At 45.5% G+C, this 24,416-nt stretch overlaps 2 protein-coding genes and 1 non-coding gene across 3 annotated transcripts; 1 reads left to right on the top strand and 2 right to left on the bottom strand.

Annotated features, from left to right (window-relative positions):
• Positions 1–1,305: 1,305 nt before the first annotated feature.
• On the bottom strand, positions 1,306–23,621 carry NCAPD2 (non-SMC condensin I complex subunit D2). Its single transcript, XM_035571537.2, has 31 exons — positions 23,475–23,621; positions 23,105–23,180; positions 22,963–23,021; positions 22,345–22,526; positions 21,757–21,896; positions 21,305–21,432; positions 21,096–21,219; positions 20,867–21,014; positions 20,113–20,310; positions 19,445–19,579; positions 18,801–18,885; positions 18,031–18,202; positions 17,645–17,766; positions 16,494–16,703; positions 14,424–14,598; positions 12,674–12,758; positions 12,384–12,517; positions 11,291–11,423; positions 9,667–9,751; positions 9,402–9,563; positions 8,933–9,150; positions 7,632–7,743; positions 7,205–7,328; positions 6,832–6,987; positions 6,437–6,614; positions 5,323–5,417; positions 4,469–4,549; positions 2,386–2,572; positions 1,980–2,106; positions 1,681–1,848; positions 1,306–1,487 (listed from the first exon to the last, which is right to left on the bottom strand). Exons 1-31 carry the CDS (start codon positions 23,599–23,601, stop codon positions 1,405–1,407), a joined length of 4,209 nt encoding a protein of 1,402 aa, XP_035427430.1. The 5' UTR covers positions 23,602–23,621; the 3' UTR covers positions 1,306–1,404.
• Positions 22,601–22,922, bottom strand: LOC118260975 (small nucleolar RNA U85). The gene has a single exon (XR_004782342.1). It is a non-coding gene; the product is annotated as a small nucleolar RNA U85 (small nucleolar RNA).
• A 118-nt stretch (positions 23,622–23,739) lies between the features above and the next one.
• MRPL51 (mitochondrial ribosomal protein L51) lies at positions 23,740–24,416 on the top strand. The gene is made up of 2 exons (XM_035571538.2): positions 23,740–24,016; positions 24,147–24,416. The coding sequence occupies exons 1-2, from the start codon at positions 23,761–23,763 to the stop codon at positions 24,341–24,343; spliced, it is 453 nt and encodes a 150-aa protein (XP_035427431.1). The 5' UTR covers positions 23,740–23,760; the 3' UTR covers positions 24,344–24,416.

Here is a 24,416-nt window from a genome sequence, read left to right as displayed (position 1 = left end):
TCTTGTAGCCTTCAGTGAATATTAATGGGGGGGAGTAGGACAGTATTGCTGTAACTTTCTGATCTTTGTATTTCATGCAATTGTCCTGTTCTTATAGGTGTGCTGGATTGATGTTTGGCAATATTATACAGGAGTAGCTGCAAGGGGGCACATCCCCCTGGTGAGTCATGGGACGTAGTCCACATGAGCCATCTCCATTAATAAAGCTGACATGACACCCCATGGGTCCCTTGTTTCTACAAACTGCTAACGTGCTTATATCCATTCAGGTATTGTCATAAAAAACATTCCCAGACCACTGCAAAACTATGCACTTTCTGACGCTACTTTTATATAGCGATCAAAATAAACTATTGCAGTCTTTTGTCACTATTTACACAGCTAGACCAGAGGAGAACTGAGCAACAGGCTCTATTTGCTGGTAAACTGAAGATACCACAATGACCACAGGAAGAGGGAGATCCTCAGAGAAAGGATGGGGAAGATCTGAAGGAACCTGCAGACCATTCTGATTCCTGTCCAGCAAGTCACTAGCCTAAGAAGCATCTGCTTTCTAGGCAACTGACAGGTAAGAGGAAATAACTTGTACTATAGCCCTGGGACAAATGCCAATTTGCCTGTGAGACAGGAGGTTAAAGGCTGTTTATATGATTAACATTCAGTTAAGGCACTTCTTGTTCACATGACAGTCTAAGGAGTGCCAGGCCTGACTTGAGCACTAGTATGGCATCTCCAGAAGGAAAGAGGTGAAATGCCTATCTTATTTGAAACATAACCATAATTTTGCATATATATATATTTTTAAACTTTTTGATTTGTATTCTTATATGTTCTCTATTAAAGCACTCTAGACAGTCTAAATGAGCCTGTGTTCTTCCCCCACCTCCTTCTCTTTTTCCCCCATCCCTCACCTCTTCTTTGAGATCTCTTTGAGATCTGTACAAGAAAAAGATGCAGGTAGCATTCCCCTCAAAGCCATACTGGGCTCTACAGAGCGAAATCAAACATAAAATGGCCTGAACCCAGCAACAGTAGTGGTCCTGTGTTCAGAGAATCTGAAAGTTGTACTTAAAACCACATACAAGATGGGGAAGAAATGAGCGTTTTTTATTCAGGCAGTAGGATGGCTGCCCTTTCTCCCATTTTTTGTGTTTGTTTTTTTAAATCAGGGCAACTTCCACCAGCAAAGCCAGGGCAAACAGTCACAACAGGAGCCGTGCTTATCACTGCCTTTCTTCGTAGGGATATCTAAAGACAGGTTTGGTCTTCTCAGCCTGGTGCACAACTTCCCTTTTCTCTTTGTTTAAAGCACTACAAGTTTATTGGGTAGTTCAGACAAGAGAAGACGACTGTTGTATGAAAGGAACTTTATTTTTAGTTTACAGATAGTGGCAGATTGTTGCCTCAGCGTAGCCGTCGGGCTGAAGACCTGGTGATGGGAGTTGTTTTGGTGGGGGTTTCTTCCTCTGTTAATTCTGCTGAAAACTCTAAGAGAGTAAAGCGTGTCAATAACCAGCACACCCCTACCTTGAACAGAGAAATCTACCACCAGTCCATGCAGTGCTCTGAACCCCTACACACCCTCTACCCCTTCCAGAGGAATGTTCTTGAGGTGCCATATCTATAGTCTTTCTCCAGGTCTCCACTTTTGCCTTTAGACATACATATCCAGTGACTTACCACCCTCAGAGCTGTTCTCCTCATCACTGGAGAAGGTGATAATAGTTTTTTTGCGTGGACGGCTCTTCTGGGCAGGCTTACGGTTCCGCAAGGTGCGAGGCTGGGGGGTGACAAAAACTTTATCCTCATCCCTGTTGGCTGTGCTCAGGGGCTGGCGGCGTGAGCTTGCTAAAAAAAAAAAAAAAAAAAAAGAGGGAAGGTAGCAGACCTTCTGTCTGTAAGGGTGAGGAAAAGTCCCTAGGTGTCTCTGCTATACTTAAGGTTAAGGGAAAAAGACTGCAGTCTCAAAAGGAAGATACCTGCTGTTGGCCTTCGCTTGGCTGGCTCTGGCATTGGAGTTCTACTGCCTTCCTGGCATGTCTCTGCTGAATCCAGTCCTCGGTTATGGCAGGCATACAGCTTCTGCTCCAGCTCTTCAGCCAGAGCCTAGTATAGAGGTAACACAGTGGAAAACAAAACAAAAACAAAACAAAAACAAACAAACAAAAAAAAAACCACAAAAAAAAACAGAAACAGGGTAGGGAAGAAACAGAGAGAACCATTACATCCACAGCACAGCCACTTCCTACCCCAGAATTTCCATCATGATCTCTGATAAATTGTTGAGACCAAGGAAGAGCGTGTTTAACACAGAACAGCATGTCTTTCCAATCATTATGTGTAAAAAGCAGTTTTCCTTGAGTGGACGCTTCCCACCATCCTTACTCTAGTCTCAGGTTTGCTGGCTGCTCGGCGGAATCGAACCAGCACTGCTTGGAAACGACTGTAGACAGCTGGGTCTTGTAGCTTGTCTGCAAAGCAGTCAAAGTTGTCCTGCAGCTTGTGAAGGCCCCGTTCTGAGATGGGAAGCAGATTAAGGCAGTGGGACAGATCCCGATATTGACGCTCATTCCTGGGAAAGACAGACTGCCCTTAGCTCATATGAAAAGGGCTGTGCAAAGATGAACACATCCTACCTAGAACTACAGCACATGGGGATAAGGCATTTTCCTGCTGGTGTTTCTCCCCTTCAATACATGAGACTTATGCTATTTTGTTACAAATCTGTTACAGAGTGCCCTGCCACACCAAGCACTTCACAACAATCGCTGTATCCCAGAGATGCTGATTTAGTGCCTGTCAGAAACACAAAGGCTTCACTGTTAAAGAACACAGTTGTTTGTTTAGAAGGTGTCAGAAGTTATTGTCACACGTGTGTGTGCCTTGCTCCTGGTGCTGATTACAGAGCATATAGTACAAGGCCCATCCCATGAATCTAGAGTATCTTTTTACTTCCCGTTTGTTTGATTTTGTTTTCTTATCGCTCCTTTCCCCCTGTTCCCAAAGAGGTAAATTCACTGACATAAATGTACACTTTTTTTCTCAAAGAAAAAAAGAAAGTAAAAGTGTATTTGCCTCTTTGCTGTATATTTTCATTGTTATCTTTATCTGCCACTGGATTTGGCATACCTAGCTTTCCTCTGTTCCGATGGTTTTCCTTCTTTGTAGCTGTGACTTTGCCCTTGAGGTTTAAAGCTGTGTCTGCTTATCTTGGCCGTTTGTACACAGCGCCTGGGCATGTGACCTGCTCAGCTGCCTCAGGGAGTAGCATATTTCCCAGAAATAGTTGGATTTTGTTTCCTGAGCTGGAGTGGAGAGTGAACCCTCTCTCCAAAACTTCCTCCCAGGAACACTGGTGAGCTCTTCAGACCACACTTGTAAAGATCTTTCTGGGTGTAAGACACATCTAGCCTTTGTTAAACTGTTCTAATATTGCCATACCACAAAGATGATCAGCTCAGTGCACACTAGAGGTAATTCTAGAGCAAGATTCTCATCCAAGGCTAAACAGGAGCTTACCAGAAAAGACTTTTTAGCCACCATCCTTAGGATTTCTGGAGTTCTAAACAGCAGCATGCCAAGTATTATTGAGACGTTAAATGGAAGCACCTGGATGCTGCAGCTTTGTTCTCTATCTGTCCGCATTTGGACAGTGCATTCTGAATGTGTATATGCAAGCCCTCTGCTTTGTAAGCATGAATAAGAGGGGCTTCAACCTTGTGTTTCTTCCTCCCATTCCGGTATAAACAAAATCAAACAAACGGGAAGTAAAAAGATACTCTAGATTCATGGGATGGGCCTTGTACTATATGCTCTGTAATCAGCACCAGGAGCAAGGCACACACACGTGTGACAGAGCAAGAAGAGCAAAGGAATAAACATCTTGCAGCACAAGCACTCAATAAAACGGAGTCCCAGGCACAGAGTTAGAACTGAACGACTCATCCACGCAGAACAAGGACAGGCCTCCCAGCTAGGTAGAGATCAACCCAGGCAGGACTGATAAGGAGATTCCAACTCCTCAGTTGAACACATTAATTTCTTAGCTGTGTTGCCTCTAAAGAAGGACAACAAAAGTGCATAAAAGCCACACTTGGGGTATCTCCTTGCCTAGCTGTCCTGTTTAGAAGCCCTAAAGTCAGGGAACTCTTACAAGGTGTAAAGGTAAAATGCAGATCTAAATTGTCACAAAACCTTTCTCCCAAGATGAGGGGAGAGGGTCCAATCACAATGTAATAAATATATACAACTTTGACCTTCTGTTCTTATTCAAGTATTTTTAAGAGGAAGATGGGGAAAAGAGGAAAGAAAACAACACCTGCATTAGGTCTCTATTCCTTGTATCTCAGCATTTGTGAGATAAAGAATATGATGGGAGCCTGTTACCCCCACTGTATAGAAGCTGGTTTCTTCTAACAATCCTTAAAAAACAGACTTACTTGTCAGGAAATTTAGGACTTAAACTCACCTGGCAGTCCGGAATCGCTGACAAAGTTTCTCCACCAAGCTCTCTGTCTGTTTGTCTTTTGTAATATATGAGAAAAGATGTCTGCAAAGGAAAAAAATAGCAAAGCTGAAAGCCCAGAGAGGAAGCCCTGTTTTTGCCTACACAGTTGCATGCTTGCAGCTCTTCTACCCAGTGATCAGCTGGGTGGTCCTTCAAACATGAAGACTAGAGAGCCCTGCATGCCTCAGACTGTTCAGGAGAAAATGTGTTCTATGCTGATGGCTTAAGTAGTAATCACAGTCACTGTTGTGGGACAGCTGCTATGACATAATTAAAACAGCGTGTTTGTCTAAGAGCGTCTGCCTAGTATGAAACTAAGAAATCAGCTAAAATAGAGACTCTTGCAGGTCTGGAGTGAGAAGCGCTTATGTCTGTGTGAGGTAGGAGGGATGCTGAAAAGGCTGAAGTGTCTACTTCTGAGCAGCTCCTTTCACAGAATGGCTGAGGTTGGAAGGGATCTCTGAAGACCTAGTCAACCCCCCCTACCAAGCAGGGTCACCTAGAGCACATTGCACAGGATGGCATCTAGGTTGGTATTGAATATCTCCAGAGAAGGAGACTCCACAACCTCTCTGGGTAACTTGTAATGCAGTCCTCTGTGGAGTCTTTCTACCTCCCCAACTATGTGGCTTTAGAATTGATTTTCCTTGGCATTACTTTCAGATGCAGACTATGAAAAGTCAGACTGGGGAGAACAAGTGAAAAGGCATTTTGTATGTCACTGTAGTTCCTCTTCCCTAGATACAGCACCCACTTTGCATAAACGTCGTCATGGTCAAAACATTTCATTAACCCTCATCTCAGATTTCACATACTTCATAATAGTGCAGAAGGATTCTTCATCTACGCCACAGTCAGGATCTGAGAGGCGACTGATCATGTCTGGAAGCAGGTTATAGATGGCGTTACCCTGTGCAGGACACAAGGTTTTGCATGAGATACAGAATTATGAATGGCTTGAGCCAAGACAAATAAGCTGCTCACTTAAAATTACCTCTTTTCTCCCCACTCCAAAGTACTGACTCAAAGCATTAGCTTCATGAAACGAGCTGTACACAGCCAGCCAAACCTATCCAGGGCTACTTTGCTAAAGCTAAGGAGCTTACAACTGCAACTCTTGATTTGCAATAGCTCTGCTCTTTGGCAGACCTGGATGCAGTTTCTTTCTTTTCTAACCTGGTCACATCCCAGCACAAAAGCGTTCTGATAAAGGAAGCAAACACAGCTTAAAGAACTGCCTCCCACCTTGCCTGAAAGGACCCAGTGCAGATTCCCTTTCCTACTGCTTTTACGTGGCTTAGTCAAAGCCATTGCAGAGATGGGAAACCAGTGTGGTCAGGTGGCTTGCTTAGCTTTTAACAGAGCAAGCCAAGACAGTAAAGTTTTAGCATCATTGCAGCCTCTCAGGCAGTAAATCTGAAACTCTGAAGGGCCTGTAGCAGCCTTCATGTCAAATAAGCAGTATACAGAGGGGAACACTGCTATGGCTCTTAACCTGCTTGGACTGTAACTGCCTCAATTTAAGTATCTCAATGTCACAAAGCCAAGAGCAACCTTCAACGGTCTCAGAGATGATGCACTGACTGAGCCCTAAAGTCAGGGAACTCTTACAAGGTGTAAAGGTAAACTGCAGAAAAATCTGTTCCCAAACTTGAACTGGGCACGCAGAAAAAAGTGAGTGGAAAAAAGCTCTGCTTTGGAGCCTGGTTTCCAATGTGAATGGACGAGGTCAAATTCAACAGCATTAGGGTTAAACCGAAACTCATTTAGCAAAATTGCCTTTATCTACCAACATTTAGTCAACACAGAAGAGAGACAGACAATCTCTACACCACTGACACACCTTCATACAGACTCTTGCATCATTAACCCAGCCTTCACCAGCCTCCCTCCACTCTTGTGGGCTAAGGTTCCTGATCATCCACTTGCCTTGTTGGAGAGTTCACTGAAAAAGTTCTGAGCCACTCTCACGATTGCCTCTTCTGGGTCTATAAGCAGAGCTGCCATTTCACTCACTTGGCCTTTCACCTTTACCATGTCTTTGAGGATGAGGTGAGTCATCACCACTCCAGCCGTCTGCCTCACGCTTTGACAGGGGTCCCGCAACCTGACAGAAGCATACAGTTACCAGAGATGCTTGGCTGCCTTCTGTAAGTCACCAATACCTATCACAGCCTACTCCACAAGCCAGCTCTCTGTTGTCTCCCTGCACTGACACTTTTAAATTTGGTTTCCTATATCATTCTCACCTTCCAGAGGCCCAGTGTCACCCTTCCACAGAGCTCTCAACACCTGCCTGCTGCCAGCAATAAGCACAGCATTACCTGGCATAGAGATGTGGTGTCCATGGCTCCACCAGATTGGGGAAACGGATGGCCAGATCTCCTGCTGCAATGATGAGGTTGGATCTCACACCAGGCAGACTGGACTTCTCCATCATAGTGAACAGCAAGCGCAAGTGGGAGTCACAGAACTCAGAGCTGGTGGGACAGGGCAAAGAAAAGAAGGCATAGACACCAAAACCCACTCTCTGATACTAGCGAGACCAAAACAACAACAAATATATTTATATATATATATGAAAGCTCTTTTGCGTGTTTTTAATTTATTTTTTTTTATTTCTCTCCACTGCAAAGGAGCTGCAACATTTCATGTGTTTTAGTATCAGGGAGGTTTAGAAGAGACTATTGGCGTTACCTCATCATGCAGAGTTTGCCAAGAGTCAAGGCTGCAGCAGCTCTAAGCGCGGGATCACTGTAGAGCCCAGGGTTGTTACAGATCTTGAGCACCAGTGGAACAAAGGCAGAAAACAGGTGCTTTTCTAGAGAGTGGAGAATGAAGGCAGCAGATATGTGAGCACTATTTGAGCAGTACCCTTGAAGAACAATTACTCAGTTTATCCCAGAATTCCTGAGGACAATACCAACTGGATAATTTACTTTTGCTACCAAAACAACAACTCCAGAGAGGCAGAACAAAGAAAAAGTGCACACAGAAACTGATACTGAAGAAAAATGACAGTATTTATGAAGGAAACAGCCTCCCTCCTTCTAGATGTGTTACCCAGTGTACCCTTTCTGTCACTGCAGACAGAACCTGTGCTCTTTAGTGGAGCCACACCTACCATCTAGAAGTTCTGTTTCACAAATACTGCGGATGAGCTCAGCCTCAGTGTCATCAGCAGAGGCTCCCACAAGGCCCAGTTCCTCTTCCATAGTGGTCTCATTTCCTGTGCTCTGTGCAGAAAGGACAATTGTGAAAGAAGATGATGGGCAACAATAATCCTTTCCTTCATGAAATACTTCTCTCTTAGAGAAGAGGTGCAATGCAAGTCACCAGCAGCATGACTACAGTTTGGAAGAACAGACTGACAGATAATTTTATAACCCACTTTTTCCTAAGAATTAAATGAAGCTGTGAAGGGTATCCAGGATTTGCTAGTCCAAATGCCACCAAGTACCAAAGAAAGTCTAAGTTACCGAAGCTAACAAGCTGAGACAGAAATAAGACACACCTGGCACCAATGCCCGAGTCCAACACAATTCAAGGGACACGCAAACCCTAAAAGCAAGAAAGAAGATCAAAGCAGCCTTCGAATTGGTGGCCTTGTGAGCAAGATTACAGGAACCTTATGGCAAGGAAAAAAAACAACACAAATCTGCAGGACCAAATCTGCATCCAACTGCTACTTCTGGGAAAATCTCATAGTAACCTCACCGTGTGTGGGAAGTTACTGATAAGCAGGGTGGATGAGAAAATGAAGTACAAGTTTCTCTGAACACAGCAGTGTAGGCATCTAATAAAGACTGGAAACCTAAGTACACAAGACTTTTCCTTGAGTAAGAATAGGAAAAAGAAAAGAAATCAACCTTTCTGGACTCCAGAAAACACTGAGGTAGACCATGGTATTTGTATCACACAGATCCCAGTAAGAAGGCTACTGTTAAATACTTTCATAATCATTCCCTGAGAGACCGTAGATCCTCAAACTCTATGGATCAAGGTTCCAGAAGCCCTTTTGCAAAACTCAGGGCACGAACGGGTGTTCTTTAACACCAGCAGCAATTGCAAAAAGATTGTGATGCTAAGAAAGGAGGTGATGGGTGGAGAGGAAACTTTCCTGAAGCAGGAAGATGAACCTGGTTAGGATAACACCCTTCACTTCCTCCCTGCTGCCTGTTCCAAGCCCAAGAGCAGTTGGAATTTTACTTAACAGGATTGTCACAGATCTCAGTTCTCCTCGTCAAACCTTGACCAATCCACGTCCCCTTCTATTCCTACAGCGTGCGTTACCTTGGACCTCACGCATCCCAGGAACATACTCACTAGAAGCTTGCTGTGGCAGTAGCCAGGACACTAAAAAAGCCCACAGGAGAAAACAAAAACAAACAGACAGACAAAAACACCTCACAACTCAGTTCTCACCCGAGGCCTCTGCTTTGTTGTGCTGCTGTCAAAATTCTTCTTGGTCTTCTGCTCCTCCTTGAGGATGCGGCGTCTGCGCAGCTCTGCGCTCACAGATACCTCCAAATATGCTACCTGCTGCAGTGCCACCTGTCCCACAAGGGACACCAGATGCATCAGCAGGAACGTAGGGAGACTGCTAGAACCATCAGAGACTCTGCTGGGAGAAGCCTCTTGATCTAGTGGAGAAAAATTATTGCAATTCAGTATTAATTTGGACTCTACCCCGCCCACCAGTTACTGCCAAATCTTATTAACTGTATAACCCATCTTCATTCTCCACAGACCCCTTCACAACACCCGTATCCTTCCATGCCAACATCTCCACTAGCTCCTCAACTCTGTTCTCCTCCTGCAGTTATTCCAAACCACCCCATCACAGCACTGGAAACCAGGGGTACAGGTTTTCTTCACCAGCTTTTTTCCTTACCAGCTTTCTGCCCATCAGCCTCCTGCAGCTTGTCCAGAACTTTCTGGCTGCACACCTGCAGGATGCGAGCACTTATCTCCTCTGCCCCTTCTGCTAGCTGGTAGATAAGTGTTATTGCTGCCTCCATGAAAGGGATCCAGTCACCACTTGGCTGTACAAAGCCTGATGAGAAAATGGAGCCATGTACCATGCATAACAGCAACAGCACAGGCTGCCTCACAGCCCAACTCCACCTCCTCCAAACCTCCTGCTGTCCTGAGCTCACCTTTACTCACAGCCTCAGTCAGGCACCCAAAGAGCATGTGTTCCTGGGGCAGTCGAAAAGGGGCTCTGTTCCTCTCCAGTGCTGGCTGCAGAGAGAATAGATCTTAACCACACAACGGAACTCCCCCATGCCCTCCCTGGCACTTAATCTTGCTGTATGCACAATCCCAATCAAAAGCCTGTTATGCCCATGGCGGTGACAGTCAGCACAGCTCTGCAACTTAACACACAGCAGGGATATTACTGACACTTTCGAAGACACTGTGTCAGCGCTGTGCAGATTCAAAGTTTGGCCAGAGGATGACCCCAAACCAGATAGTTCCACTACTTCACTTTAAATCAAAATAACTCTTGAAATCTCAAAATGACTTTCTATATTTGATGTTATTTTGCTCCTTCATTCTCCATAATGAAGGAGATGGAAACCTTTAGAGCATCTTCAGAATTAGCAACGGTAAATCAACAAGATGCCCTTGGCTATGGGTATGGTACTCCAGCACCCATAAGCTTTTGTTTAAAAGCAAAATATCATCACTAGAAATAGTGGAAGACAGCTCTGGATCCAACATCACCTCGCACTTACAGTGATTAGAACACTCTGTATCACTCCCACTACATATTAGCCTGGGAATAAGATAACCCAGAGAACTACTAAAACAAACCTGACAATGCCTTGGATATCCCAGAATATCTGTGGCTACCTGATCAAGATATACTTGATGAAAAGAAGCTACTGCTTGAGGTTTTAACAGCTTTCACTAGCTGGAAACAAAACTTCTCAATTTATTATAATCCTACTCTCTATACTAAACTTCTGGTTTGGGGCAGAAGAGCTACCACAGTTAGTCAAGTATCAGTCCCTTCTCACATACTAACTTAACTGCAGAGTTAAGTAAACCTAAAATTAAATTACAACTATCTTCAGAACATTTAAGAGCGCTGTAACGCCCATTAATTCATGAAGGTCCTGCATTAATGCATTAATGTCTGCATTCTCAAACAGAATGATCATGTTGTGTGGAGGAGGGCTGCTTTTATACTGGAACTCCTAAATTGAAATGCCCTAAATATTTGAGTCAAAAAAGAAAAAAGCTTTTATTTGTTAATGCACTTCGGGGGAAAAGGTATAAAATGTTCTTTGACAGAGAAGCCATGTGATAGGTCACCAGTTACAATGTGAATGAGTTTGAAAATCTTTTGTCTTATGCTCAGCTGTACAGCTGTCACTCCCAAATATCAATTAATAGGGAGGGTAAAGGCAACAACAGCAGAAAATACCAGTAGATGAAAGGACTCCAGGACCAAGGAGACACAAGTCAGCTTAGAACTGGGAGTCTGACTGAGAGAAGTGGAAGAAAAACAGATTTTCTTGTGTACTGGACTCTCTGCTACTTTGAATTCAACCTGTTGAATAATGAAAATTTTTACTGCATGTTCACTGATGTGTGATAAGCTTTTCTAACAGTGCTGCTGAATGGTCTCAACCTACCTTATTTCAACAACCAAAAAAATACCCCCCTCCCCAGCTAGTAAAATTCTCTCTTATTTCTTTTCTTAGTATAAGCTACTTCCCACTTTTTTAAACCACTATTACTGTGACCTCATGGGCAAACTGGAAGTCTTACCTTACGGTTACTGGCAAGTTTGGAGATTGTATTGCATACTTCTTGCGCCAAGCAATAGTCTTCACATACCTTCTCAGACAACCCTACTGTCACCAAAACATCCAAGTTGCTACCTACGATCTCTGGCTTCCCTCTGTGGAATAGAAGACACAGGAGTGTTATGTGAGGTGCTGATTAAAGTTTACTGTAAACATACATAGACAATAGAAATGCTCCTTGTACCTTATGGAAAGTACCTTATGGGGACAAAAAAAAAAAAATCTTTACACCCACCTCCCCTTTCTACCTGTGACACTAGGTCCGTTCTTTAGAATGTACAATTAACAGAGTGAAGAGGGTAAAAACAGAATTTAACATATTTAAAAAGGAACCTTGAAGAAATAATAATCCGAATGGGTTAAAACAAAAGCTAAAAATCACCCCCTTTAACAGATTTCTGGAGAAGAAAGCATTGTTCTTATTCCACAAATATACCCATGGTCTAGAAACACAGTGGCCCAGATATCCCCTCATGGGATACCCCAGAAACCTACATTTTTGTAGAAATTCCATGATTTTAAAAGTATCTTAATTTTGAATTTATGTTTACAATTTTGCTGCAAGCACATGGAATGGGGTGGTAGAAATACCTTGGGAGAAATATCTAATACTCAAATTGTAGAAGTGCCTGTTCGCTCTTACACTAGAGCCAAGACCTTTACAAAGAATGTCATGAAGGTCTATTTCTGACTGATGAACGACTGAAGTAGGAAGAGCAACAAGAAACTAGCAGGTAAGCTAAATGCCTAAGGGTTACTAGGTTGTGAGGTGGAGGAAATGAAATTATAAATTATTTAAACAAAATAAATTATAGTGCCATTACACTCTTTTTGACCACAGAAAGGGAAGCAGATTCTTTTCCCACCATGCTAAGGCTCTAGGCATCTCCTTTCAGCAGCTTCTCATGATTCTTCTCAAAACACAAATGATCTGATTACTATTTTTTAAAGCTGCAGAACCAAGGGTCAGTTGATGCAGCACCAACAGTTTTTCAAAAAAGTCAACTCCCTCTACATCCTCTCACTCACAGGATCACACTGGGCCCTAGGCTCACCGTGCCATCAACCCCAGCAGCATCACAGCTGCACGTCGTTCTAGAGGTGAGCACTGCAACTTTTCTGTGAACTGCTCCCACAGCAGCTGGATCACAGCAGGTTTTATTTCATCTTTCTGCACAAACTCTGAGATCTGGAAAAGAAATACAATAAAACAAGCAGTGAGAGGCAGAGGAGGATGGGTGGACTTCAGACCAACAAAGACATTCACAGCAACGACTGCCATTTTAACATAACAGATATTTAAGATCACAAATACAATCTAAACCCAGACCAAGCAAATACTCACTATTTCTTCCAAGCACTGTATTGTTCCTAGCGAAGCATCCACCATGATGAGAGAGAGAGAATGCACCAGGTTCTGGGCCCTGGCCCTTTGAAGGGAAAGGAAAAAAAAAAAGAAAGAGCAACTGTCATGATTACTCACTCACTCAGAGAGCTGAGGACAACTATTAGATATCAGATCTGATTCCTGGGGACAAAAAAACTTGCCCTTCCATAAGCTAGAGTTCTCAGAGTCACCCAGACCAAATTTCAGCAAGCACGCCATGAGCTCAGAAGTCCACTGCTGTTCTTCTCAATGCTCCGCACCGAATGCCCAACAAGAGGCACTCACCAGCCACTTCCCAGTTTCCTCTTAACCACAAGTCACAGTACTACTCACTAGAGCATAAGAAACTGCAAAACTCTCTGCGAATAAATAAGGTCCGAGATCAATCTGCAGGAGAGTCATCTCCAGTCATTACTAGGTATGCTGTTTGCTGCCTTGGCGGTGTAATGAGGGTGAGGTATGGTACCTCTCACCAGGGATCACACTCATCTAAGTGAGCATGCATCCAACAGTATTTGCATGTGGTCAAGTGCTAAGAAAAAAAGAGCAAGTGCCAACACTACATGGAAGATTCAGCTTGTCTCTGGTGTGGAATAACAAGCATGCAAGTGGCACCCAGCTCCCACTCCCCAGATTCTTGGTAACAGCAACAAATAAAGACCCCATTAACATCCTTTCACCCTCTATGTGCAGAGGTTTATTACAGAAAGATTTAAGATTGGTTTGAATGAAATGTGTGTGAAAGCACCTGAACCATAATAAAAAAAACCACCAACCTCATGTAGCGTGAGAGATAAAGAAACTGTCTTAATGAAAAAAAAAATAAATCAAGGACAAAAGTGACAGCAAGAAAACTAGTAAACACCAAGGAATGTGTTGTTTACATCAGAAGCAGAATGCCTACACTCAAATAAAGACTATAGCATGCATGACTTGTCAGCAGAAACCCTGAGGTTTGGGAACAAAAACTCTTAAGTTTACACCAAGTTGTATGCTATTCCTCTTATAACCACCCAATGGCAAGAGAGACAATACTGTTAAAAAAAATAAAAATAGAGGAACAGACGTTGGGCTACAACATTGCCCAAGGAGGGTGAAGTCCCATGTCTCCAAGACTGGGAGTCAGCTGCTATGGGCTGATCCCATAAGGGATTGAAAACCTGTCCAAAAGTCAGTTCACTGTTGCCAATCAAGAACCCAACTGACATGACAAATATTCAATAGCTGACGCCCCTTGACATCAACACATGGGGATCCTACTCAGATCATTTGAACAGATGCCTCCTGGTGTGGTGCTTTGTATGAGTGAAATTTATGAGAAAGTTCAGCGTGAGCACCTGATAGCAGTTTCATTTAAAATACTTCATAGCTTTGCCTCCTGTAAGGTCTCATGTGGAGTTCTGCTGCATTAACTTCCTACATGTGAATACTACAACAAACCAAAAGCAGAAGCTCATCAATAAGTCCCACAGGAACACTAGGATACCCATATATATAAAAACACATCAGAACTGCACAAGTGTTAGTAACAGTTCAAAGAGAAAACACCTTCACTAGTAGACACAAACCTTACATTTCAGCTCAGCATGAAGCGTGGCAACTTCGATTTCTCTTTCTGTCCATATCCCATTTCCAACAGCTCCCCAAAGGAAGGAAAATGGAGAGGGAAAAAGGAGAAAAAAAGCCCTCTGAATAGGATGTCCCATACCTCTCTGAATTCCCGCTTGGGCTCAGATAGAGCTGCCTGTAGGCATTCAGCACAGCCTCCTTAACACCAGGCTCTTTTGACCATATGAGGGGGAGCATCCTGCGGATTCCAAGCAGTGCTTGGGGCACACCAAACCGGGAGACTGTCACAAAGAACTCAATGGCTTCCTGAACCACTGCAGAGGAAAAAATAGTTGTGTTAGTGAAGTTTCTTCCTTATCCTTATTAGAAAGGCCATTAAAACATATTCATAGGCACACTGCTCTCACAGCTAGCCCTAGGAGCATCTAAGATCACTGCTACTGTCTGCAGGTGACTTAAGTCAGAATAGGGTCCCTAGTACAAAGATACAGATGTCCTGGAGGAACTGGGCATAGGTTAACAATATTATAGCTAAACGTGACATGATAAACCTAGGAAATGAACACAGAAGCCACACTGCGGGAAAAAAAAATCTATGCTAGGAAACAACAGCTTTGAAAAAAAGATCTTTTGGTCACAGCAGATAAAAAAGGAGCTATCTCAGTACAATGTTGTAACCAGAACAGCTAAGGTACATGATGTATTGATGGGGTACAAAGTATTTGCCATGTATAAGGAATAACATGACTTGATTCTAACTTGACAATTCCTGAAAATATACTGCCCAGTCTTCTGTTCATAAGACACGAAAAAAACACATTAAGTTAGAGTACATTCACAAGAAAGCCACAGTAATGATTAGAGAGTTTGTACAATGAACAGTTTATAGAGTCTGAACTCTGGTTAAGTGGAAGCTTATGGCAGTATGGGCAAAATAACGTCTCAATAAAGAGGCTGTACCCCTACCAGACATGAAAGTGTTTGTGTCTAGACAATCTGCTATGCTTGTGCTGCCCCCAGTCACACCAGAAGGTACACACTTACCAGAGAAAAATAAAATTGCATCTTCATATCTTAAATCTTAATTTAAAAAAATTAAATCTGAACATACACATCCCTTAGTCCCACTCAATACCACAGCAGCATACTGCCTGGACACCTAACTTGCCATCCTTCTATTACAGCATAGGACAAAAGCTAGTAAAAACTGCAACCATAAAAACGAACCAACCAAAAATCAGGCACTGAAACACCAGCTGAGGGGCAGTCTCTTACCCTTAAACTACAAGTGACCCATAAAGATGCTGAATTCAAGAGTTCATTCTTGTGTGTGCAATCAGCTAAAAGCATCCCAACCTTGCTGAAGGAAGCCTGCACGCTTAGTACGGCTAAGATACAAGTTCTCAATACAGATGAAGTCATCACAGGTGAAGCCCCAGAAGCATCTGCATGATGCTAAGATGCTGTAGTGTTCAGAGCCACCCATGCTGCAGAAATATGAGTGGCTGGGGCAAGTGGATGAGCCAGGGAGGATGGGGAAGGAGGGATTTGTACCCTGCACCTGCCGCGGGGGTGTTGATTCATGACAAGCACTTCAAAAAAAAGAGTCTAACATTAGTAGCTGGATTAACCCTATTCGGGACTACTCATCACTCCACCTTTGTACTGAAGGTACAGAACTAAAAAGGACCAGGCCATAGGACCTGCTGACAAGGATTGCTTTTGGCTACAGAATAAAGTTTAAGGAGGGGTGATGTTAATGAGACATGCTGCTCAGTTCCCCTCTTTTACCCAGTGTAACACCTGAAGCAGCATCAAGGCATCAAGCAGGTAACAGAACCCTGCTTAACTTACCATGCCTACTTTGGGAGAACCTCAGCTGAGATGAGTATCTCCTCCCACAAGAGAGGGGAAGCCTACATAAATTAATTTTGGTAATTTTTTTTAAATCCTGATATTTTAAAAAAAAATCAATCCTACACACGCCTTGAAAGCCTACTCACACCCTAATGCAACCCTTCCACAACACGAGTTTAGATGGTGCTTCCTGTTCCCAGTGTTCCAGAGCCTGTGACATCTGCTCAGTAAACAGCAGCTCTTCCAGCCTTTTCCTTGGTGTCCCACCACTCCTACATCTCTTCAGCAAGAGGAGGGACCTAGAAAACTTTAAAAAGGGAGAAAAAAATGGCCCCATGGCTATGTCACACACCTGAGACAGAATTTTCGTACATCAGCTTGCTGACCAGGCTCAGGGCTTCTGTGATTTTCACTGAGAAGTTGTAAGCATCTTGCAGATACTGCACCAACATCTCCTGTTTGACCAGCTCTGTCTGAGCCTGCTCTTGAGGCTGCTCTTTGGGCACAACTTCTTCGATTGTAAGACTACTGTTGTCACGTGGAGAATCCTCATTGTTCTTACCTGGGCATAAACACTTGTTTGTTAACAGTATTGAAGGTACAAGAGAAACAGGCACAGCTCAGGGCATTTTAACTCTTCTCCTTCCACCCCGTACTGACATGTTGTAACAATCAAGAGACTTCCACAAAAAACAAAACCAAAAAGCAAATAAAAAAGATACAGATTTTGCCAACAGACTTATCTACAAAGACAAAATCTCAACATGCTATAAACTCTGGTACTACAACACGATGCACCACAAATACCAGCTAAGACAAGGGTGGGGAAAGGCATTGTCCAATTTACTCAAACTCTGTAAAAACAATGAAGGAGTTAATCTGAACTTGACAGATCCCCAAAGATGGACTAGGGCCTAAAAGGGAATTAGGGCAGAGTACAGAGAAGGCAAAAACTACTACTCTGTAGCAAAGGTTGTGCAAGTCTGGGGAACTGACAAAACTTAATATAATATTATTATTTAGATAGTAGATTAAATAGAAATGAGTTCAAGGGGATTAGCTAGGAGACCTTATTCTGAACCAAATACAAAAGATAAAGCATGCAAGTCTTAAAATATAACCAGAAGCACGAGCCCTAGAGAAAGAAGACTTCGCTTGAATCCTATACTTGCTCAATAGTAAGCATTATGTGCCACCACCAGTTCAGGAGGCAGAACTCCAGACAAATTCAGAAAGGACAGAAGTGCATGAGTGGATTAACACCGGCTTCACCCCCCATAGCAGATATGATATGACTTAAAACATTAGAAATGCACTTCCAGTGGGAACATTGAACATTTCCCACCAGAACTGATAAAACAGTCAATAATCCAGCTGTCAAGTACATGCAGAACTAAAGTCTACGAGTCAAAAAAAAAGGGATATGGTGTTCCAGAGGGTTTTGGTCTAACTCTGGTACCAGCTTGAACTCAGGGAAGCGAAAGACTAGTTTGCTGCAGTTACCTATGTAAAGTGTCTTCAGAATGCCCAGGATTGTTGCCTCCTCATTTTCTTCCACAGAACTAATAAAGGGCTCCTTCCCTTGGAAGCGGCACAGGGCCTTCTGCGTAAGGCGGACTGCACTCCTGGACGACAACATTGCCCAACAGAACGTCAGCAACCCGTTAGGACAGAAAACAAGTGAAAACATCCAGCTTTGCCCTAAACACCTCGGAAAGCAGTTCCTGACAGCATGTTGTGCTGGGTACCCTCATCAATCTCCTCCCATGGAGTAACGTTACTGGAAATCATCCCTTTACCCTGAAGCTCAAACCTTCCTCAAATAAAGAATGGTCGACTGACATAGCCCTTGTTATAAAAACCTCTCTCAAACTGCATAGACTTCTTACTTGTAATTCAGCTTCTTCAGAAGCCCAGTGATTTGCTCTGATGTACCCTCTGCTGTTTCTTCAACTTCCAGCACCTCATCTTCTTCTTCCTGAAGTGGTAGGAGCTGCTTTGTGGCAGCTCTAATTTCTGGCAGCATCGCTTCCCACTCTTCCTCTGGGGTGATTGCTGGAGCTATAATGAAACAGGGAGAATGCGGAATGGAGAAGACATAAATGATACCCTAAGCAGGGAACGAAAACTCATCTGGAAGTAATCCTACACTTTCTTCCCCCCACAGACAAGACACTATTCCCACTGCTGATCCCATCCAGGCAAGAATATGAATAGACAAGAATTTGGCATAAAAAAAAAATACATTGAAGGGAAGAGCGACAGCTGAGAGAACCATCATTTGCTATTTATTGCTTTGTAGGCAGCATGAGACACAAGGTTAAGCAAGTTTAAATTAATATTGGACCTAACACCTGGATGAAGCCAGGACTCCTTGAATAGCTGACAATGAAAGTTCTGGAGGATGTTCATAGAGGTTTTAAGTTCTTACCCTGTTAACAGAACATTCATAAGGTCCTTTTATTACAACATAACAAACTTTTTTGAGTTTATTTCCAGTTACCTGGCTTACTGTCTCATACGAGTAAGATCTGAGACAAAAGCCACTGCAATCTGGGAGCAAGTGTAAGATGACAAAAAAAATAAGCACAGAATAACTCCTACTGGCCACAGTACAAGGTACACCTTGTAAAGGGCAAAGGGGAAGAAGAGAAGTTACCTGCAGTTTCTCTGCAACGGTCCCTCATTTCTTGCAGCTTCTGCACCTCTTTTTTGAGTGGGTCAGCCAAGTCAGCATAGCTTAACTGAGGATGCCAGGAAGAGAAGAAATACGTTACTTAACCTTCTTTTTTGAGAATTCTCGTTTCTCTGCTTTAAGTTATCAATCCCCTCAGAACATCTGTATCTTGGAAACTGAAGTAGCAGACTCAGGTCACTATCCTAGAATGGCTGCTGCTGTAAAGCGCCAGTCTAAGCCTCAGAAAATCAGGAAGAGGTGCAGCTGAACGTGAAGAACTGCAGCTCTGCGTAGAATGTTCTAAAGCCTAATTCCGATCCACCTAATTCTGATCCTAAGGAAAGAAATCCCACAGTGAATTCACATCAAACTGCTGCAGGTTTTTCCACAATCAAGACCACAACCCTCGTGGTCCTGCATACTTATCAATTACACCAAGTACACCAAGTGAGCGAAGAGCCAGAGAATGTGAGACCTGAACAACAGAAAACTCTGAAAGCTCCCGCTAGCAGCGTTAAAAGTTACACTGCCTCTTCCACAAGGTACAGAAAGAGTGCTGCCCTGCCTATAACACACTGCAGATACTCAGCCTGCAAACAGACATGTAGCATAGTAGTAGGAATTACCTTGCAGGAGAAGGGATTGTTGGACAAAAACGCAGCCAGGAGCTGGATGGCATTTTTAACTACCACCACAGCTTTGTCTTTGAGACGCCCAACAGCCAGCGATACCACAGACTGGAACTGAGTCAAAGGCAGGGCCTAGGGCACAATGACAGTGTAGACAAAGTTATCAAGAAGCTCTGGAGACTTGCAAGAAGTTGTTTTCTCGCAGACACATTAATATACCCGCATGCTGTTCTACTGAAAAGCTTGTCTACTGAAAGGCACAGATTATAGATTCATAAAAAAATCTGGGTCTGAAGGGACCTCCATACATCTGGTACGACTTCTGTTGAAAGCAAGGACTTAGATTAGGTTTGCCAAGTTTGCCAATATTTCCGGTGCTATGTATTCCCATACCATTGTCCAGAAAGTCTTTGCGCAACATGCGCTTCCTTCTGTTCTGTCCCAGTAATAACAAGAAGCATGCAATTTCTGTTCCCCACTTCCCTTAACCCTAGGATCTTTGGTCTCTTGTGAAAAGGAATTGCAGACAATTCCTTTGGAGGACAGTATCTTTCTCACTTATACTCCAGTCTCTGCAAACAAAGAACAGGGTGACAGAAATTCCCTTAGAAAACAAATCAGGGGAGAGGGTGACTAAGGCAATACCACTTCTGCACCACACTTACCTTACCCTGAACAATTCGGGTGAAAAGCTGCAGCACCCGACTGCGCACAAGTCCATTGATGTCACAGATGTGGTCCTGCAGCATACTCAAGAAATGGTCCCGAGTACCACGGGCAACTTCCTCCAGCTGGTCACCATTCAGCACCTGCAGCAGCACTTCCGTCATAGCTGCCAGAATGGCGTTTCGCATCATGTAATTCTGTGAAGAGAGTTGTTGTTCAACCAGGAACAGAAAAGAAAGCATGACCTGGTATGCCAATGGAAAGGACAGCCCAGAGTTTGGGTCTTTTAAGTCCCATGCTCAAGTCTTGAGTGAATTTCTCCATTCCAGACTTTGTGGAATGAAACATGAACAACTGAACATGGCTGTGCTTGCAAGTCTGAGCAATCCAGCCCTGCTAGCCAGCTAGGTCTGATATGAAACCGAGGACTGACATGAAAACCGCTTAAGGTTTTTAAGGGCACTTTAGTGAAAGGTAACATGATGACAGCCAAACCCATTCAGTACTGAAGAACAAGGGACAACAGCTGGGATCTCAAACCAGTAAGCGGTCTCCGGTTCTCTGATGTCTGAAAGTGACAGAGACTAGACATCATGTTTGTATGTTTTAGGGAAGGCCATGATCTATTCCAAAGGGCAGGTTTTGGCTACTTAATCTCTGTAAAAGAAGTCCTGTTTTCAAAAAGAAAAAAGTTGGAGAGCAACACTTCCACTACTTGACTTCTCCAGACATGTAAACGTTTTGCAAATGTACCTCCCCATCCAAGTGACGCAGCAGAACACTTATGTTGGATAGCACCAGAGCAGGAATTTGTTCAGCAAGTTCAGTTATAAAGGTGGCATAACCCTTCACTCTAGAAGTATCACGAGATAAATCCTGTGGATTTCTCTGTCCAATTTCCCTGCACAGAAAGATGACACAAGGAAAAGGGCACCTCGAGTTGCCAGGGTTAGAAAAAGAAGCCTTGGTGTATTTTTCTCACCTCAGAAGTTCACCCACTATACTTTTCAGACCATACTCTGTAGCCCAGACAGTCACAGCCTGAACAAACACTGGGGCCACATGTTCAAAGTGCTGCAGCATCTGTGTGATCTTCAGAGTAGCACCTTTAGGATGAAAGGAGGGAGAAAGAGGTCAGGGAAAATACCTGGGAACAGCTTCCAGAAGAAGGCAGAAAAAGCAGGAACTCACTGAACATGTGATCATAGTGAGTCAAAGCTGTAGCAAGCAGATGTGTCACTGCATCCCGCGTGGCCCGATGCTTCTGGAGACCGATACCTGGATTCTCCAGGATACGGTAGCAGCTTCCCGTCATTAAGCTAAAGCCACACAGAAGAGACAGTCAACTTCACTACTGCAGTTTGCACCAACATCAGCCTAGCAAACTGCACTAGGTACACATCTCTCTCAGACCAGAGAGATTCTCCAGTATCCTTAAGAAACTGAGCAACAAACAACTGAATTCTACATGAGAAAATGAAGTGGCTCCTAAATGCCTCACTTCTGCCTCAGTTTCCTCAGTCTCCCAGTGACATGCATCCTGCAGAAGGCTGCAACACCAGCTCACTGGCAGATTTAACATTTAACCCCTTCTTCCCACACCTACATCCACTCCATCCCATCCCTTCTCAGCGCTCCCTTACTTGACAAAATCTTCTTCCACCACCACACCACCCCAAAGCCGACGGAGATCCAGCTGCAGCAACTGGTTGAACAGACGCAAGAGCGGCTCCCTCTCCTCTTCCCACGAGAATCCAGAGATCTTTGCACAGTTCTTTTTGTTCTAGAAAGAAAATTATGTGATGTAATACATTAGTAGCTTGACAACAGAAAAAAAACAAAACTCCATCATCCTGCTTCTCTTGAAAATGAACACAGCTGTTAAACTCTACAGCACTGAGAGGCATACATTAAGATGTATAAGACATTTATATGCCCACACCAAGTGACCATTGCTGTCATCTCTGAGCACAGGAGAGAACTCTTAAGGAAATGCTGGCATACTAAGTGCAAGCCAGACACTGAAGAGTGAAGCAGAGGCCTGGGCATTTGAGTCCCGACTGATGTTTAGGCACGCATTTGTCTGTCTTCCAAGAAGGATTTCACAGAAATACCGCTCTTGCAAGCTTCATGTTTAAATAAACACAGTTATACCATTTGAGACAGATTTTAGCAAGCTTATGCATTTTCTACATTTATCACCTTGTTTTCTCCCCAGTCTTCTCACCTACCTTTCCGCCAGGATCCACCTCTGCCAACCTACTCTTGAAGGTTTCCTTTTCAAAGGCTTCCAACAGGCCAGTCAGCAAATAGCAGTTCATCTTTAGAGCGTTCCGGTGAGCAGTGCAGTCTGCGTGGCTCAGCCCAGAATCACCCAAGATGGCAGGAAGTTCATTTGAATAATGGGATACCACTGGAGGGAGGTACAAAGAGATGAGTACTTTTGGCCAGGTTCCTCAGACATCCTCTCTGTCAGAAACGTAGAGCAGCCATCAGATTACCAAAGATGTGTGCTCACATCTTGCCAGCTGTAACATGGGTTGCTCCCTGCAACCCAAACCTGGGAACACTCTCCTATCCTGTTCCCGCAGCCCCCCCGTCAGCTCCGAGAAGCACTTGCTCGGAGCTGATGCACCCCTAGGATTTGCCTTCCAGGGATGCGGGGAAGGGGATTTTCTGTCGGCCTGCCCTTACAGCGAGCACGCACAGCTCTGCGCTGCCCACCAAGATTACAGACCCGTACACAGGAATGGGCTGAGGGCGCAACCCAGCTGGTCAAGTCACATTAGCCTTTATATCATCATGGAGCTGCTGAACGAGGGCAAACCCCCATTTTGGCAGGCACCCACCTTGCATCATCAGCTCCAGGGTATCCTCCCTGAGGGCAGCCGCCACGGCTCGGAAGTTGCTGCGGGGCAAGCACAGTGCGTCAGGGCAGTGCACAGACCCCCGGGGAGGGGGAGCACCCCCCGGCAGCCCCCCGATACTCACCGCAGCAGGCTGTACACGGTGTCGAAGTGCTGCAGCACGGCCAGCGCGCCCTGCGCCCGGAAAGCGGCCCGGAAAGCTGTGGGGAGACACGGCAGGCGTGAGGGGGACTGGGGAGGAACTGAGGGGGGGGACTGGGGGGGGGGGTTGGAAAAGGGCTGGGGGGGGGCTGCGGAGGACTGGGGGGGGGACTGAGGGGGACTGAGGGAGGGACTGAGGGGGTTGGAGGGGCTGAGGGGGGCTGGAGGGGCTGAGGGGGGCTGGAGGGGCTGAGGGGGGCTGAGGGGGGCTGGGGGGGTGGGGCTGAGGGGGGACATAGCGGCGGTGGCGACGAGCCCTCGCCTGGGCGCTGGTGGGGTGCGCAGGGCCCTACCCGTCAGCGCTGGCGGCAGCTCCCGTACCGACAGCACGTCCTGCACGACGTATTGCCCCACGCCGCCGCCCCGCAGCAGGTCGTCGGCCACCAGGGGCAGCTGGAAGTCGAACGGCGCCGCCATCATGGCTGCCAGGCTGCTCCGAACTGCCCGCGCGGGCCGCGGTCGCCCCGCCCCTCGCGCCGCCTCAGCCTATCAGCGCCCGGCAAAGAGGCCGCCCTCCAGCGCCTCGCCCAATCGCCGCCTGCCTTCTCCTGGCCGGCCGTTAGCGCCTGGGTGGCCGCCATGTTGGCGCTGGTGAGGGCGGCGGGGCGGGCCCTGGCGGGCCGGGACCTGCCCGGGGCTTCGCGGGGCATCAGCGGCGGCGAGGGGCGGCCGGGGCCTGCCCGGCCCGGGTGCGGGCCCTCCCTACCCCTCTCCTCCCCTCTGGCCGGGCTCTCGCGGACCTTCCGCGTGAGGGAGCCGCCGAAGCCGCAGCAGGTGGATCGGTGGACGGAGAAGCGGGCCTTGTTCGGGGTCTACGACAACGTGGGCATCCTGGGTAAGTGCCCCCAGGCCAGCGAGGGGGACCGGACCCCCCTGGAGACCCCTCCGGGGCTCGGGGCCGGCCGCTTTGGGGTCCCACCTACCCCGGGGTGCCACCTCACCCCGCGTCCTCCTTCTCTTTACAGGCGGCTTCCAGATGCACCCGAAGGACCTCATCGTGGGGCCCAAGTGGCTGCGGGGCTGGCGGGGGAACGAGCTGCAGAGGTGCCTGCGCAAGAAGAAGATGGTGGGGGATCGGATGTTCGTGAGCGACTACCACAAGCTCAACAAGAGGATCCGCTTCTTGTACCGGCGCTTCAATCGCACCGGCAAGCACCGCTAGGAGGGACCGGGGGTTTGGCTTGCGGAGCGTGCTATTGCGGCGTCACGGTCTGAATAAACACAGCGTTCCTTCA

This window comes from Cygnus atratus, chromosome 1 (assembly GCF_013377495.2).
Source record: "Cygnus atratus isolate AKBS03 ecotype Queensland, Australia chromosome 1, CAtr_DNAZoo_HiC_assembly, whole genome shotgun sequence".
In the NCBI taxonomy this organism is placed as follows: domain Eukaryota; kingdom Metazoa; phylum Chordata; class Aves; order Anseriformes; family Anatidae; genus Cygnus; species Cygnus atratus.
Note: the sequence above shows the minus strand (reverse complement) of the source record. Positions and strands in the feature narration are given on the sequence as shown.